This window comes from Panicum hallii, chromosome 2 (genome assembly GCF_002211085.1).
Source record: "Panicum hallii strain FIL2 chromosome 2, PHallii_v3.1, whole genome shotgun sequence".
NCBI classification, from domain to species: domain Eukaryota; kingdom Viridiplantae; phylum Streptophyta; class Magnoliopsida; order Poales; family Poaceae; genus Panicum; species Panicum hallii.
Window position 1 is genome coordinate 43,982,155 of NC_038043.1, and position 12,531 is coordinate 43,994,685.

The 12,531-nt window shown below is 49.1% G+C and overlaps 2 protein-coding genes across 3 annotated transcripts; one reads left to right on the forward strand and one right to left on the reverse strand.

Annotated features, from left to right (window-relative positions):
* The first annotated feature begins 72 nt into the window (after positions 1 to 72).
* Positions 73 to 3,776, forward strand: LOC112879307 (heat shock 70 kDa protein, mitochondrial). Of its 2 annotated transcripts, none has more exons than XM_025943530.1 (6): positions 73 to 205; positions 963 to 1,036; positions 1,123 to 1,201; positions 1,286 to 1,855; positions 1,939 to 2,559; positions 2,950 to 3,776. In XM_025943530.1, the coding sequence occupies exons 1-6, from the start codon at positions 143 to 145 to the stop codon at positions 3,574 to 3,576; spliced, it is 2,034 nt and encodes a 677-aa protein (XP_025799315.1). In that variant the 5' UTR covers positions 73 to 142; the 3' UTR covers positions 3,577 to 3,776. The 2 variants fall into 2 exon arrangements, with proteins under 2 accessions (XP_025799315.1, XP_025799316.1); XM_025943531.1 differs by lacking the exon at positions 73 to 205 and adding an exon at positions 311 to 351.
* A 401-nt stretch (positions 3,777 to 4,177) lies between these two features.
* LOC112879308 lies at positions 4,178 to 7,092 on the reverse strand. The gene is made up of 6 exons (XM_025943532.1): positions 7,001 to 7,092; positions 6,786 to 6,864; positions 5,176 to 5,648; positions 4,916 to 5,087; positions 4,710 to 4,762; positions 4,178 to 4,595 (listed from the first exon to the last, which is right to left on the reverse strand). The coding sequence occupies exons 1-5, from the start codon at positions 7,004 to 7,006 to the stop codon at positions 4,743 to 4,745; spliced, it is 750 nt and encodes a 249-aa protein (XP_025799317.1). The 5' UTR covers positions 7,007 to 7,092; the 3' UTR covers positions 4,178 to 4,595; positions 4,710 to 4,742.
* Between the last annotated feature and the right edge of the window lie 5,439 nt (positions 7,093 to 12,531).

The window sequence follows — 12,531 nt, forward strand, 5'->3', positions numbered from 1 at the left end:
CGATCTGATGGGCTGAAAGCCTGAAAGCCATTTTTTCCCCAAACCCTCCCAAAACCCTCAGCCGTCAACTCAAAAAAATAAAGGAAAGGAAAGAAACTCAACCGAAACCCTACTCGCCTCCGCCGGGGACGATCAGCGATCCATGGCGGCATCCTTGCTCCGCCGCGCCGCGCGCCAGCGGGAGCTCGCGTCCCCTCTTGGATCCGTAACGCCCTTCTCCCTCTCCTTTCCTCAGTCTTCGTGCTTCTACAGTTCTATTCTTAGTCGGCCGTCTTTATTGTTTGGGTGATCTAGTGGTTTTGGTGTCGATCCTTTCTGCGAGAAGAGATGTGCACTCTCTGGCGAGGAATGGTTGTAGATTGTATTGTATTGGATCCCTCTCTCTCCCTCCCTCCCTCCCTCCCTCCCTCCCTCCCTCCCTCCCTCCCTCTCTCTCTCTCTCTCTCTCTCTCTCTCTCTCTCTCTCTCTCTCGTTCCTGTGGATTTGAGGATTTGATTCGAGAAAGATTGGTGTGCGGATTAGTGCTTGCAAATTCATAGATTATTTCAGTTGTGGTGTTGCGGGCTTGCTGCCACGGTGGAGCTTGTGCAAATTGTTTATACGCGCACAATGATTGTTTTGCTCATGGAAGCAGTGTTCTATTCACCTTAAATGTTTGTAGATTGTTTCCATATGCAGGGGCCTCTGGAGGATTTCTAGCATCATTGGGTCGAAAGTGGCTTTGTCTTGCTGTTTGCGAGTAGCTAGGTCAATGCTGAACAAAATCGTCATTGTGCACAATAAGGCGATCTGTTTTTCTTTTTAAGTGCCAGTTTTCTGTATGGCATCAGTGTAGTTTTGTTTACTTTGTCAATGCAGCTGCACTTGGGGGATTTCTTGGATAACACCATAGACTATACTTTTTGTTTTCCTTGCTGGTTTTCTTGCTCTTACATATTGTCTACAAACAAACTCATCTCAGCTGAAGGCCACCTTACAGTCATCGTGTGCTGCCAATCTGTGCTCAAAATGGGGTAGTTTCGCAAGACCTTTCAGGTATCAGTGATTGCTTGCTGTCTTAGTTCTACAGAGCTAAGCTTTATTAGTGCGTTACTCTATATTTATATTTGAACTGCTTTCAGTGCAAAAGCAGCTGGAAATGACATTATTGGAATTGATTTGGGAACTACTAACTCATGTGTCTCTGTTATGGAGGGAAAGGTGAGGTCCCCGAATAAATACTGTCCCTGTACTTTTTTCCTGTCTCTCATTTATCTTGCTGAATCTGCAATCAAATGACTGCAGAACCCAAAGGTCATCGAGAATGCTGAAGGGACAAGAACAACACCGTCTGTTGTTGCTTTTAATCAAAAGGGTGAACGCCTTGTTGGGACTCCAGCCAAGCGCCAGGCAGTAACAAATCCCCAGAATACTTTCTTTGGAACAAAGCGGCTGATTGGGCGCCGCTTTGATGATCCACAGACACAGAAAGAGATGAAGATGGTGCCATACAAAATCGTCAAGGCTCCAAATGGTGATGCCTGGGTTGAAACAACAGATGGCAAACAGTACTCACCAAGCCAGGTCGGTGCATTTGTGTTGACCAAGATGAAGGAGACAGCAGAATCTTACCTCGGGAAATCTGTCTCGAAGGCAGTGATCACTGTTCCAGCATACTTCAATGATGCTCAGCGTCAGGCCACAAAAGATGCAGGCCGAATCGCTGGCCTTGAGGTTGAAAGGATCATCAATGAGCCGACAGCAGCCGCTCTTTCCTATGGAATGAACAACAAGGAGGGTTTGATAGCAGTCTTTGATCTTGGAGGAGGAACTTTTGATATCTCTATTCTGGAGATCTCAAATGGAGTTTTTGAGGTATGTTAGTTTCAAATCATCTGATGCGATGGATGCATTTTATGAAATAAACCCTTGTCTGATTTGTTTCTATGTATTTTCAGGTCAAAGCAACAAACGGTGATACTTTCTTGGGTGGTGAAGATTTTGATAATACACTTTTGGAATTCTTGGTGAGTGAGTTCAAGCGAACTGAGGGCATTGATCTGTCAAAGGATAGATTGGCTTTGCAGAGGCTTCGTGAAGCTGCTGAGAAGGCAAAGGTTGAATTGTCATCAACTACTCAGACTGAAATGAATCTGCCGTTCATAACAGCTGATGCATCAGGAGCAAAGCATTTGAATATCACACTGACAAGGTCAAAGTTTGAGGCTCTTGTGCACCAACTGATTGAGAGGACTAGAGATCCATGCAAGAATTGCTTGAAGGATGCTGGAATATCTACTAAAAATGTGGATGAGGTGCTCCTTGTTGGTGGAATGTCTAGGGTTCCAAAAGTACAGGAGGTGGTCTCTGAAATTTTTGGAAAGAGCCCAAGCAAAGGAGTTAACCCAGATGAAGCTGTGGCCATGGGCGCTGCCATTCAGGGTGGCATTCTCCGTGGAGATGTTAAGGAGCTTCTTCTCCTTGATGTTACTCCCCTATCACTTGGTCTCGAGACCCTTGGTGGTATCTTCACCAGATTGATCAATAGGAACACTACAATTCCGACGAAGAAAAGTCAGGTGAGTAATATCTATGTTCTTTCACAGCATGCAGTGTAATCTTGTTGACTATCCCTGACTGGATGAGCCTTTATCAACAAATTTTTATCTTGACATTACAATTTGGTGTGATCACTAGTTGCATTACAATTCTGTTTGCCTTCATACTCTTTGTCGTTGAGTGATGAGTTTGTCATAGTCTCATGTGAAAAATCTTTATTCCTCTCATTTATTGTATGTCAATTTGTTTATGAGCTTTTGGGTTAACTCCATTAACCCATTGGCTGTTTTATTTTCTTAATGATTATTCGCATTACACAATTGATAGTCTTTGATCCATGTAGCACTAGCACTTTTCCCCCTTGATCCCCTGAATTTATTTTTATCTTATCTTTGGTGTTGATTTTGCAGGTGTTCTCAACTGCTGCTGACAATCAGACCCAAGTAGGTATCCGTGTGTTGCAAGGTGAGCGTGAAATGGCTGCAGACAACAAGCTTCTTGGTGAATTTGATCTCGTTGGCATTCCACCCGCCCCAAGAGGCATGCCTCAGATTGAGGTCACATTTGACATTGATGCCAATGGAATTGTGACCGTCTCTGCAAAAGATAAGGCCACCGGAAAGGAGACAAACATCACCATTCGATCCTCCGGTGGGCTATCTGAGGCTGAGATCCAGAAGATGGTCCATGAAGCTGAGCTGCATGCCCAGAAGGATCAGGAGCGTAAAGCGCTCATCGACATCAGGAACAATGCTGATACGACTATCTACAGCATCGAGAAGAGCTTGGGAGAGTACAGGGACAAGATCCCTGCAGAGGTCGCGTCTGAGATCGAGGCGGCCATTGCTGACCTCCGCAAGGAGATGGCCTCAGACAACATTGAACAGATAAAGGCCAAGCTCGACGCCGCGAACAAGGCCGTCTCGAAGATTGGGCAGCACATGTCTGGTGGTGGTTCAGGTGGTTCGCAGTCAGGAGGATCTCAGGATGGTGGTGACCAGTCTCCAGAGGCTGAGTACGAGGAGGTCAAGAAGTGAGGCAGCGGAAGATGAATCAGTAGACACCATTTAGAAGTAGCTAGTCTTTTTTAGAACACAAGATAATAGGATGAGACGTAACCTCTGCAGGTCGCAACAACATTCTCTAGTAGGTCATGGCTTTTGTTGCATACGGCGCCTTGTTTTGGCCTTTGATGCCCTCAAGCAGGCACGAAGCGATGAGATTTCACACTTGTTTTTGCCAGTGCACGAGGATGTCATGTTTGGTTGCTGCTGACGCGCGGCTTATGCAGGCTTGGTCACCTCGTTCGTGGGGAGCGGTGTCTGGCAATGCCCCAGCCCGGACGGTCGTCAAGTTGCTGCAGCTCCATGCTTCAGGCCAGAAGAGGGAGCTCTGGCCGGTCGACCGCTCGGCATGGCTGGGGGCACGATGGGGCGGAGCGGAGGAATCTCGCCGACGGAAGCCGCGTCCGCGCACGAGTCCAAGGAACGTAGTGTCAAGGAACATGCTCTGGCGATGGAGGAAGATCTGCAGGGGTGGCGCGCCGTCCTTTCCCCATCACGCAAACACGAGTGTGGCTGGCTCTTATCCTTCGTAGAAACTTGACGATGTCGGCACAGGATCTCAGAGAAGGATACAGGCAGGAATAGCTGAACGACAGGTGAATTCAGAATTCACCTACGACGTAACGCAAACATGAGCGAATAATTCGCAAGTGCGAATGGATCCTGATCGAGTGCAGAATTTGATGAAATGCAGCGAAGGCAGCAGAAATAGAAGCAAGAGAGCAACATCTTACTAGGACCAGGAATCAGGACTGTTCAGAAACAGGAAATGGTAATGAAAAATCTGACGCCTTCTTTACAATCTCATAGCCAAAGAGAGAATCAGACATGGAATGTGCTTTTGTTCCGAAAGTTTCTCATCATAATCCAAATAGCATATGGTTCATGTTAGAAACGGAGGAGCATTACATGATAGCTTCTTTCCTTACTATATCCCATATATTTCCTTGTATATATCACGATCCCACCAAGCTCGCCAAGACCTTCAGAACCTGAACATCCAATAGAACCAGTCAGACTATTAACACAACCCATCAGATGAAGTGTAATGCCGACTATAATCAACTAAAGCTGACCGTTCTGGGATTCAGACTATAAGTGCATACCTGGCCTAAAAGAACAAACATATCCGCGCACCTTTACATTTCAAGTACAATAACTGAAAAGCAGGAAAAATAACATAGATTCAGTCATTTCAAAGCCATAGAATTAGCGCTCAAATGAAATGTTAGTGCGCGGCATAAATCATAATACGTGCATTGCACGTTTGAGAAAGAGAGATCGAATTTCGCTATTGGTTTATACAACTTACAGTCTGAATCAGTTTTGACCCACTTTGCGCCGTCGTCATCGAGATCACGCAGCGCATCCTCGAGGCATTCATTGATTTCTTTCTCATCTAGCTTCCAGTCCAAATGCCTCCTAGTTGCTACCGTGGAAGAATTTTGTGGGTGTATTTTCTTCTGCAGTATTGCCTTGAGCAGCTGCAGCCGTTACCACATATGGAAATGAGATGCGGAGAAGGTGCAGTGAATTATTGACCTACAAATTTACTGAAGAATTTGACCGTACCTTCTCCATTCTCGATTGAGGGAAAGAGTTCCTTGGTTCTGGAACCGGGGGAGTAAAACCACCCTTGCACACGAATAATCTGAGAAGCGAAGCGATTGATCTTGGCTTGATTGTGCCCCCTTTCTTCCCTACTATTTCTTTTGCTTTGCTTATGATGATCTCCTTGTTCATCAACTGCTCTTGGTGCTTCTCGTTGCCATCTTCGCCAACACGTTTTTGTGAAGCTACCTGTTCATCAGCATATGAGTTCTGAACTTCTGCTTGACCATTGCCTTCTAGCAGCACTTCGAATTCCTTTCGAATGTTGTCTGCTTCCTCCTCTGTAAACTTCACTGAATCTTGCACGGTCTGCACATTCCCGGATGAACTCTGTGCTTGTTCCTCAATCTGCTTGTTTCCAAATGTCCCAATTGCAAGCAACGATTGTGGCCAATCACTGAACTCGTCATTGCGACATTCCGGCACATTGCCACCTGCACATTAGTGGTAAATTAGTTAGCCAAATCAGTATAGAAACAAGAACGAATGGTCCAGGTCGTTTGGAGCATGGACCACTAATTTTAAACCCCTGCTGTTCTCATGGGCCTATCACTGATTAGAAACATGTTTGCCCATGCTTACTCCACACCACAATGTTTTAACCTGAGCATCATGCTGATCATCACCCATCACAGATCAGGATTCAAAGATTGTATTCGCAATCTAAACAGTAATCCTTTTTGAAAGACCAAAACCCTCTAATACAATTGGACTGGTCTTTCCTATGAAAGAAAAAAAATGGACTAGTGGCCTTCTGATCTGATTCGTTAGCACAGAACCATCCGAGGTCCAGCTTCTGTGCTAGAAATGTAACTCTTATAAACTCAAGTGGACAATTTGTATCGTATAAGATCATGTTGAAGCATAACATAAGCGAATAAATCTCACCACTTTATCGTACCAGTGGAGGAAACAAAAGTTTTTATAATATAGAAAAACATGAAATAAATGCAAAGAAAATGAAAGGAAAAGATCAGAAGGGATCAAGGGAGAGGCAACAGAGCAGCATATACTGTAGTGCCCATGCATCAGCTGCATTATTCATAAAAACTATTTCCTACAGGTTGAAATTAAAGAATTTTTAAGCATATCAGAACCGCAGTGTTTACAGATATGCTTGAATCATTGACACCGATACGTGACCATCAAACAGAGCGCCGCCGTATCAACAGAAAAGAAACCCGGGAAGGACTTCGAACACACTTTTTTTTTAAAAAAAGAAAGATATCTCAAAAGAACGTGCTAATAATCACCTATTTGAGAATCTAATAGGTTGCTACAAGTAAAATTGATCGACTACTAAGCAACTCAGGTTCATGGCTGGAGCAGTGGAGTAGAATGCCAGAAGAGGAAACTTGAAAGGAAACGGACCCAAAATCGCTGGTCATCTTCACATCTTCCTCTTCATTCAAGGAAGGAGAAGAGACGAATATTTTCACGACTGAACTGGAGCATACTTGCCCGGTGAAAGAATAATGACCGGAGTTCTGAAAGAATCCGCAAGGAAACCGAAGAAGAAGATCTTTCAAAAAAAGAAACCGAAGAAGAAGAAAAATTCAGAGTGCACTTACGATAAGGCGCGGTAGAAGTGGCGGCAGCCCGCTTCGATTCTTGCTTCCCGCTGATCTTGTTCGCCACCCAACTGAAAATCTGCAGGAAAGATTCAAGAGGAAATTCACCCATCAGCAACAACGAACAACGAACCTCCAGGACTCTCTTCCACGCAGCAGCAGCAGCAGCAGCAGCAGAAGGATTCTGGTGATGCCGTATATATTCAGCCTCTCACCTTCATATCCTTAGGAACTCGAGACCAGTGGGTTCAGTGAGCTGAAGCCTGAAGCGGTGGTACCAGGGCTCAGGAGCGTGGAAGACCCTAGCTAGCTGAGAGATGGCTGAGGGAGGGAGGGAGCGAGAGATATAGGGCGGCCGAGAGGTAGTGCAATGCAAGCAGGCTTGCAGTGGCGGCAACCGGCGACACGGGATCGGTGCACGGAAGAAGTAGCAGCAGCAGCAGCGGCAGTAGCTTACACTATTGGTGGTGGAGCTGGAGCGATTTGGGCGTGGCTCAAGTTCCGAGGCTTTGGAGCGTAGCAGCTGGCATGCCCGGCGCGCTACTTCATCTGGCAAGTCACTTCGTGCGCTTCCCCTTCCGGAGGAACTAAAACTATAGTCATTCTAGACGGGCCCCAGAGACGAACTGCACAAGCAGAATGGCACTGCGAGGGCACAGCTCTCCAACGCTGATGATATTTCCAGGTGAAACGGAGCACGCCGCTGCAGAAGAGAAGACCCCGGCTAGTAGCTAGACGGCTAGTCCTTCGATGCTCTCTCTAACCTTATGCTACAGGCAGCCAGGCTGACTTGTCTGCGGCACTGGGATCGATCGATCGATCTAGTGAAACGCACCGTAAACCCTGGTCACTGGCCAGGCGCCGCCGAGAGGCGAGAGATCAATGCATGAAGAGGAGCGAGGGATCGATGGAGGAGGAAACCGATGCGCCCGGGGCGCGCGATCGAGGGAGAGGCAAGTTGCGCACCAAGTGTCACGACCGCGCCGCAACGGATCCCATCGCGGCTGGTCGGGCCACGACGCGTGTGCGCCAAACCACGTGTTTATTCCTTAAACCCGGCACTAAGCAAAGGGCATTAAGCCCCTCTTGGCCAATGGCGCCGCGGCTCGCTCGCGCCGATGCTGCTGATCGCGCTTGCTTGCAATGCTTCCGGCGCCCTTAATTAATTAATTAATTAATTACTCCCCCACTAGCGGATCCGGAGGCGGACTTTTCTGCCGCCGGGATGCATCGTCCGTGTGATACTCGTATGATCGAGCGAAGAATCCCCGTGCGAGCGATCTGAAGAAGAGGATTCAGAGGCCTTCCTCCTTCGAATTCCGATCCAAAGCGAATCGCGCCACTGCGGCGTATAAATAGCAGCGCTGACGATTCTTCATTCGCGCGGCAGGGGGATTTTTTTTTTCCACTGACCTCGATCCGATCCTGAAGCTGCAGTGCCATGGACTGTGGTTTGCACACGGGCACGGCTTTGTAGGGGGCGAAACCGCAGCGCCGCCGGGATCCACGACATCTCCACCTGCTGGCCACATTCCCCCTGCTCGCTTGGTCTCCTCCTCCGGTGCTATCCAATTCCAACCCTACCATCCATCCAACAGTCTCTCGTCGTCGTCGTCTTCTTCTCTTGTTCACCGTCTCATCTATATCTTGTAGCTCCGTGACAGCGGCGGCCATGCCAGGGGCGTGCGTGTGCAAGGCCGGCACTGGCGGCCAACAGCCGGCGGCCCCGGGCGTCCCGGGGGCTGGCCGTGGCGGAAAGCGACCGCGTACGTGCGCGTGCCCGCGGAGTCGTCCACGGCGACGGCAACAGGTCCCCGGCTGTTGCGCCCGGCGCTACGTGTGCCGACTTAGCGCAAGCTACCATTAGCCTCCGATCCGCAAGAGGGGACTGGTGACATATCGGGGGGAGGCTTGCGGGCGGAGGAAAGCTACCTGTCCATACGTGCCCTACGCACGCTAGTGTCCAGCGGGCTGCGGACAACGGCCCTGATCGATAGAAACAGTCGATAGCTAGGGAGGATGGGGGAAGAAGGGACGGGAAGCGACGCCACTGCAGTACTGCAGAGGCAGCTCGTCGGGAGGAAGCTGCTACACGCAGACCCACCCCAATGTTGAGTGGCAATGTGCCATCTGGATCGATCGCTGATGCCTGATGAAGCGACAGATTATGAGCATGCCACGTAGCCTTGCTGGCAGTTCGCCAGCTCACCGGTGAGGACAGTGCCAGGAACGGAGTGCCACGGCGCAAGCAAGTCTCACATCACAAGTACGCGCGCGCAATGATGCGCCCCAAATTCGATTCTTCAGAAACTGTGTGGACGAGTATATATTAACGACGCGAGCTCGCGCGAGATAATGTAGGAAACTTAGCTTACTCCGTGCGCGCGCGCGCGGCCCGTCTTTCCCGGATGCGCGGGGCCGGCCAAGGGCAGCGGGCGCGAGAGCCTCTCTTTCCCCATGTGGCGCGTGCCGGGCTTGGCGACGGGAGGAGATAACGATCGATCCGATCGGCGGGGTGCGGCCTCGAGATGCGCGAGCCACGGCGAGGGCTCGCCCAGCGACTTCTTCCCAGCTCCCGCTCGCTCACTACTCGATCCCGGCGGCGATGGCGAGGCGAGGCGATGCGCGCGCGCGCCAAACACGAGGAACATATAGATGGAATTCAGCCGGGATCCCCACGCGGCTATGGCAGTTTTAGCACCTGAAGTGGAAACCGCCAGTTTTTTGCGGTATCGGGAAACTTTCTGCGACGACCTGGCCTGGCTGGCTGAGGCGTGCGTGCAGCGTCGTCGTGTACTGGATCGCTGAAATGGTCCCGTGGCTATGGAGGGGCTAGGGCAGCTAAATGTAGAAACTGCTAGCTATAGGCACCATTAACCTCGTGTGGTGGTAAGAACTTGGTCTCTAGCTCGCAAGGTATCTCTTGACCTGTGTCTCTCAGCTATCAAACAAGGAATTGCCTCAGGTCTCTCTGGTGGTCCTCAATGTTCATCGCTGATTGTGTTTTCTAAGACTCAGAATATAAATGAGGTGTTTCTAAACTAATTTCTTTGGTGAAGCCTGCAGCACCGTACCGTACCAAAGAGTACCAGGTGCCCTTGACTTTTCTATATTGAGCCGCCGAGTGTACATGTACTAACTGTGTCTCTCAGCGATGAAGTTTGTCAAAAACAACTGTCAACGACTGGATGGGATGGTCATGGAGCTCTTTACTAGATGGGGCTGGAACTTCAGAAAAAGATTGAACTGCGACTTTTTTCCTGTTTGCACCTTGTTCAGACCAGCTAGTTTTTCTGTTTGTTGTGGTCTTACTTGTTGGCTGAAGTCATCCGCATGTGGATAATCAAGGCCGGAATTTTTCTCAGCCTAAAAAAATATACTAACTATGTACTCCAACGGTGGTGATGGGCGGTGGGCGGGACGATGGTGTGAGGATGCCATCTTCAAATGTATAGTGGTGAAGGACGACCAGAGGTGACTCACATCTCATATGACAAAAATGACAGTAACGGCTGAGGTAGGGGTATTGGCGTATTGCTCTCGACAAAGCGAAGATGGACGTATAACAGGGGGAGGGATGCAAATCTGGTGATGATCTAACTTAAATTACAAGGACACCAGGGGCGGAACCAGCAAATTTTCATTAAGGGGCGGTGGGCAAAGACCAAACCCTGAGCAACAAATTATACCAAACTAATAGTTTCTACATTCTAATCTTCTACGCATGAAAGCATGAGGACTAATTAGTGGAGTTACCCATAGATTAGGAGGACTATGGCTCCCTTTAGTACCCGTATTGGCTCTGTTTTCCTAGAGGGCATGTACAATAGAGGTGCTTAGACATGGTACATAGATGAGAAAATAAAAAAAAAAAAGATTGCCACATCATATGCGCTAAGTGCTTATAAGGTGGATGGGGATGCTTAAGATTACAGCAGGTATTGACGATATGCTAAGAACACTGTTGAGACTAGTTAATTGCCGGGTTGCATTGTTAGAAATAAACTTTTGTACATGTGTCCTTATCTCTGTAATGATGATCTCTCTCTTTAAGCACTCATGTCTAAGTCTAAGAACCCTGCAATTTTATCAACATCCTAAACTGAATGTACGCATGAACTACTGGTTTCTTGTTAGAGCGAGGATACAGCGCATTGGTGTAGGACCTCAGGCCAAGATTAGCGAGATCCGCTCGCAAATACTCCCTGCGTATCAAAATAATTGTCGTTGTTGATTTTTTCTTATTACTTTGACCATTCATTTTATTCAAAAAATTATATAAATATTATCTACTTTGTTTGTGATATGCTTTACTATTATAGTTATTTTAAGCATGATTTAATTTTTTATATATTTGTAATAAGTTTTTAAATAAGACGAATGGTTAAAGTTGTAAGAGAAAATCAACGGCGACAAATATTTTGATACGGAGAGAGTAAAAAAACTCCAAGAATCCGTTGTGAAACTTGGCCCACGATGATGGTCAGCCTTTTAACTGGCCCACGTTTCTGGCCCGATTATTACTCACTCGTCGCCGGATGCGAACGAAACCGGAAGTCTGAGGCCCGCGCCGGCCAGACGGAGAACGGGACACTTACCTTGCCCGCCGAGAAAGGCCCGCTCTTGGGTGGACACTTCTCTGGCCCGGCTCATCCGAGGTCAGTGGGCCACTTGGGTGGGAAGCCTTCCCACGAACGAACGGGCCGGATCAACAGCAGGCCGACGTTGCGTCGTGCTCTCCTAATAAGGCCTGCAAAGAATCCAACCAAACTCTTTCTTTTTCCCTTTTATATCAAAACCAAACTCTTCTGAGCTAGCTACACGCACACTGCATCATTTCGATCCCCCAGGAGGGCATCTTATTCTCGGAGCGAAGCCCGTAGTACGACTTATATATCCCAACATCTGAAAATTTTTACCAAGTGACCGGATACGGATTTATGCAGCACGTCTAGTGCGTCAGCGTGAAGTTGTCCGGATGCATGCGTGTACCCTAGGCACGGGGGTGCGGAATCCGAGTACGATAAAGCGCCCGGGCGTCCGTTCCGAGTCAACAGAACGTTGATGATGCAGAGGCACTTTGCATGGCATCGACGGAGAGATCGCGATCGAAGGTGGAGAGTGGAGACCCGTGCCCCCCTGCCGTGCTAATCATTGCCCTCGCAGCCTCGTCGTCGAGCCTGCCTGCCGAGCCGCCACCGCGGCTCTGCTCCGCTCTGCTCGTGCTCGCCCTCGGCACCGAAGGCGGCCGTCAAGGCGCCCGCGAAAGCGAGAGCCGAAGGAAAGGAGCTAGGCATGGCCACGCCTGCTGGCTGCTCCCCCTGCCCTTTCCCATCGAAAGAATCGACGGGCTCCGCACTGGCTAGTCGCTGCGGAACAGAAACCCCCCTTTGCCCCTGACGGAACGAAATTTCTCGTCTCGAAGACCTCACCGTGCCGTGCAAGTGCAACTGTGCAAAGGGTAACTCCTCGTCTCCTTGGGAGTCGGAGATCCGAACATCCTCGGAACCGAGCCAGGCGTTCGGCGTCGTCAGGGCGTGGATCATCAGGCCATTGGTGCGCGAGGGAGCAGCAGCAACCACCCAATAATTCGCTCACGCGCCATGGACCCGCCGGCTTCTTCACCCTCCGCTCCACGATCCATCAACGGGCAGCAGCAACGGAGCAACCCCATCCATCCACCAATGGCTCGCCCTGCACATTCAATCCCGGGGACCGGACCAGGCGAGAGACTGGGGAAGAAAGG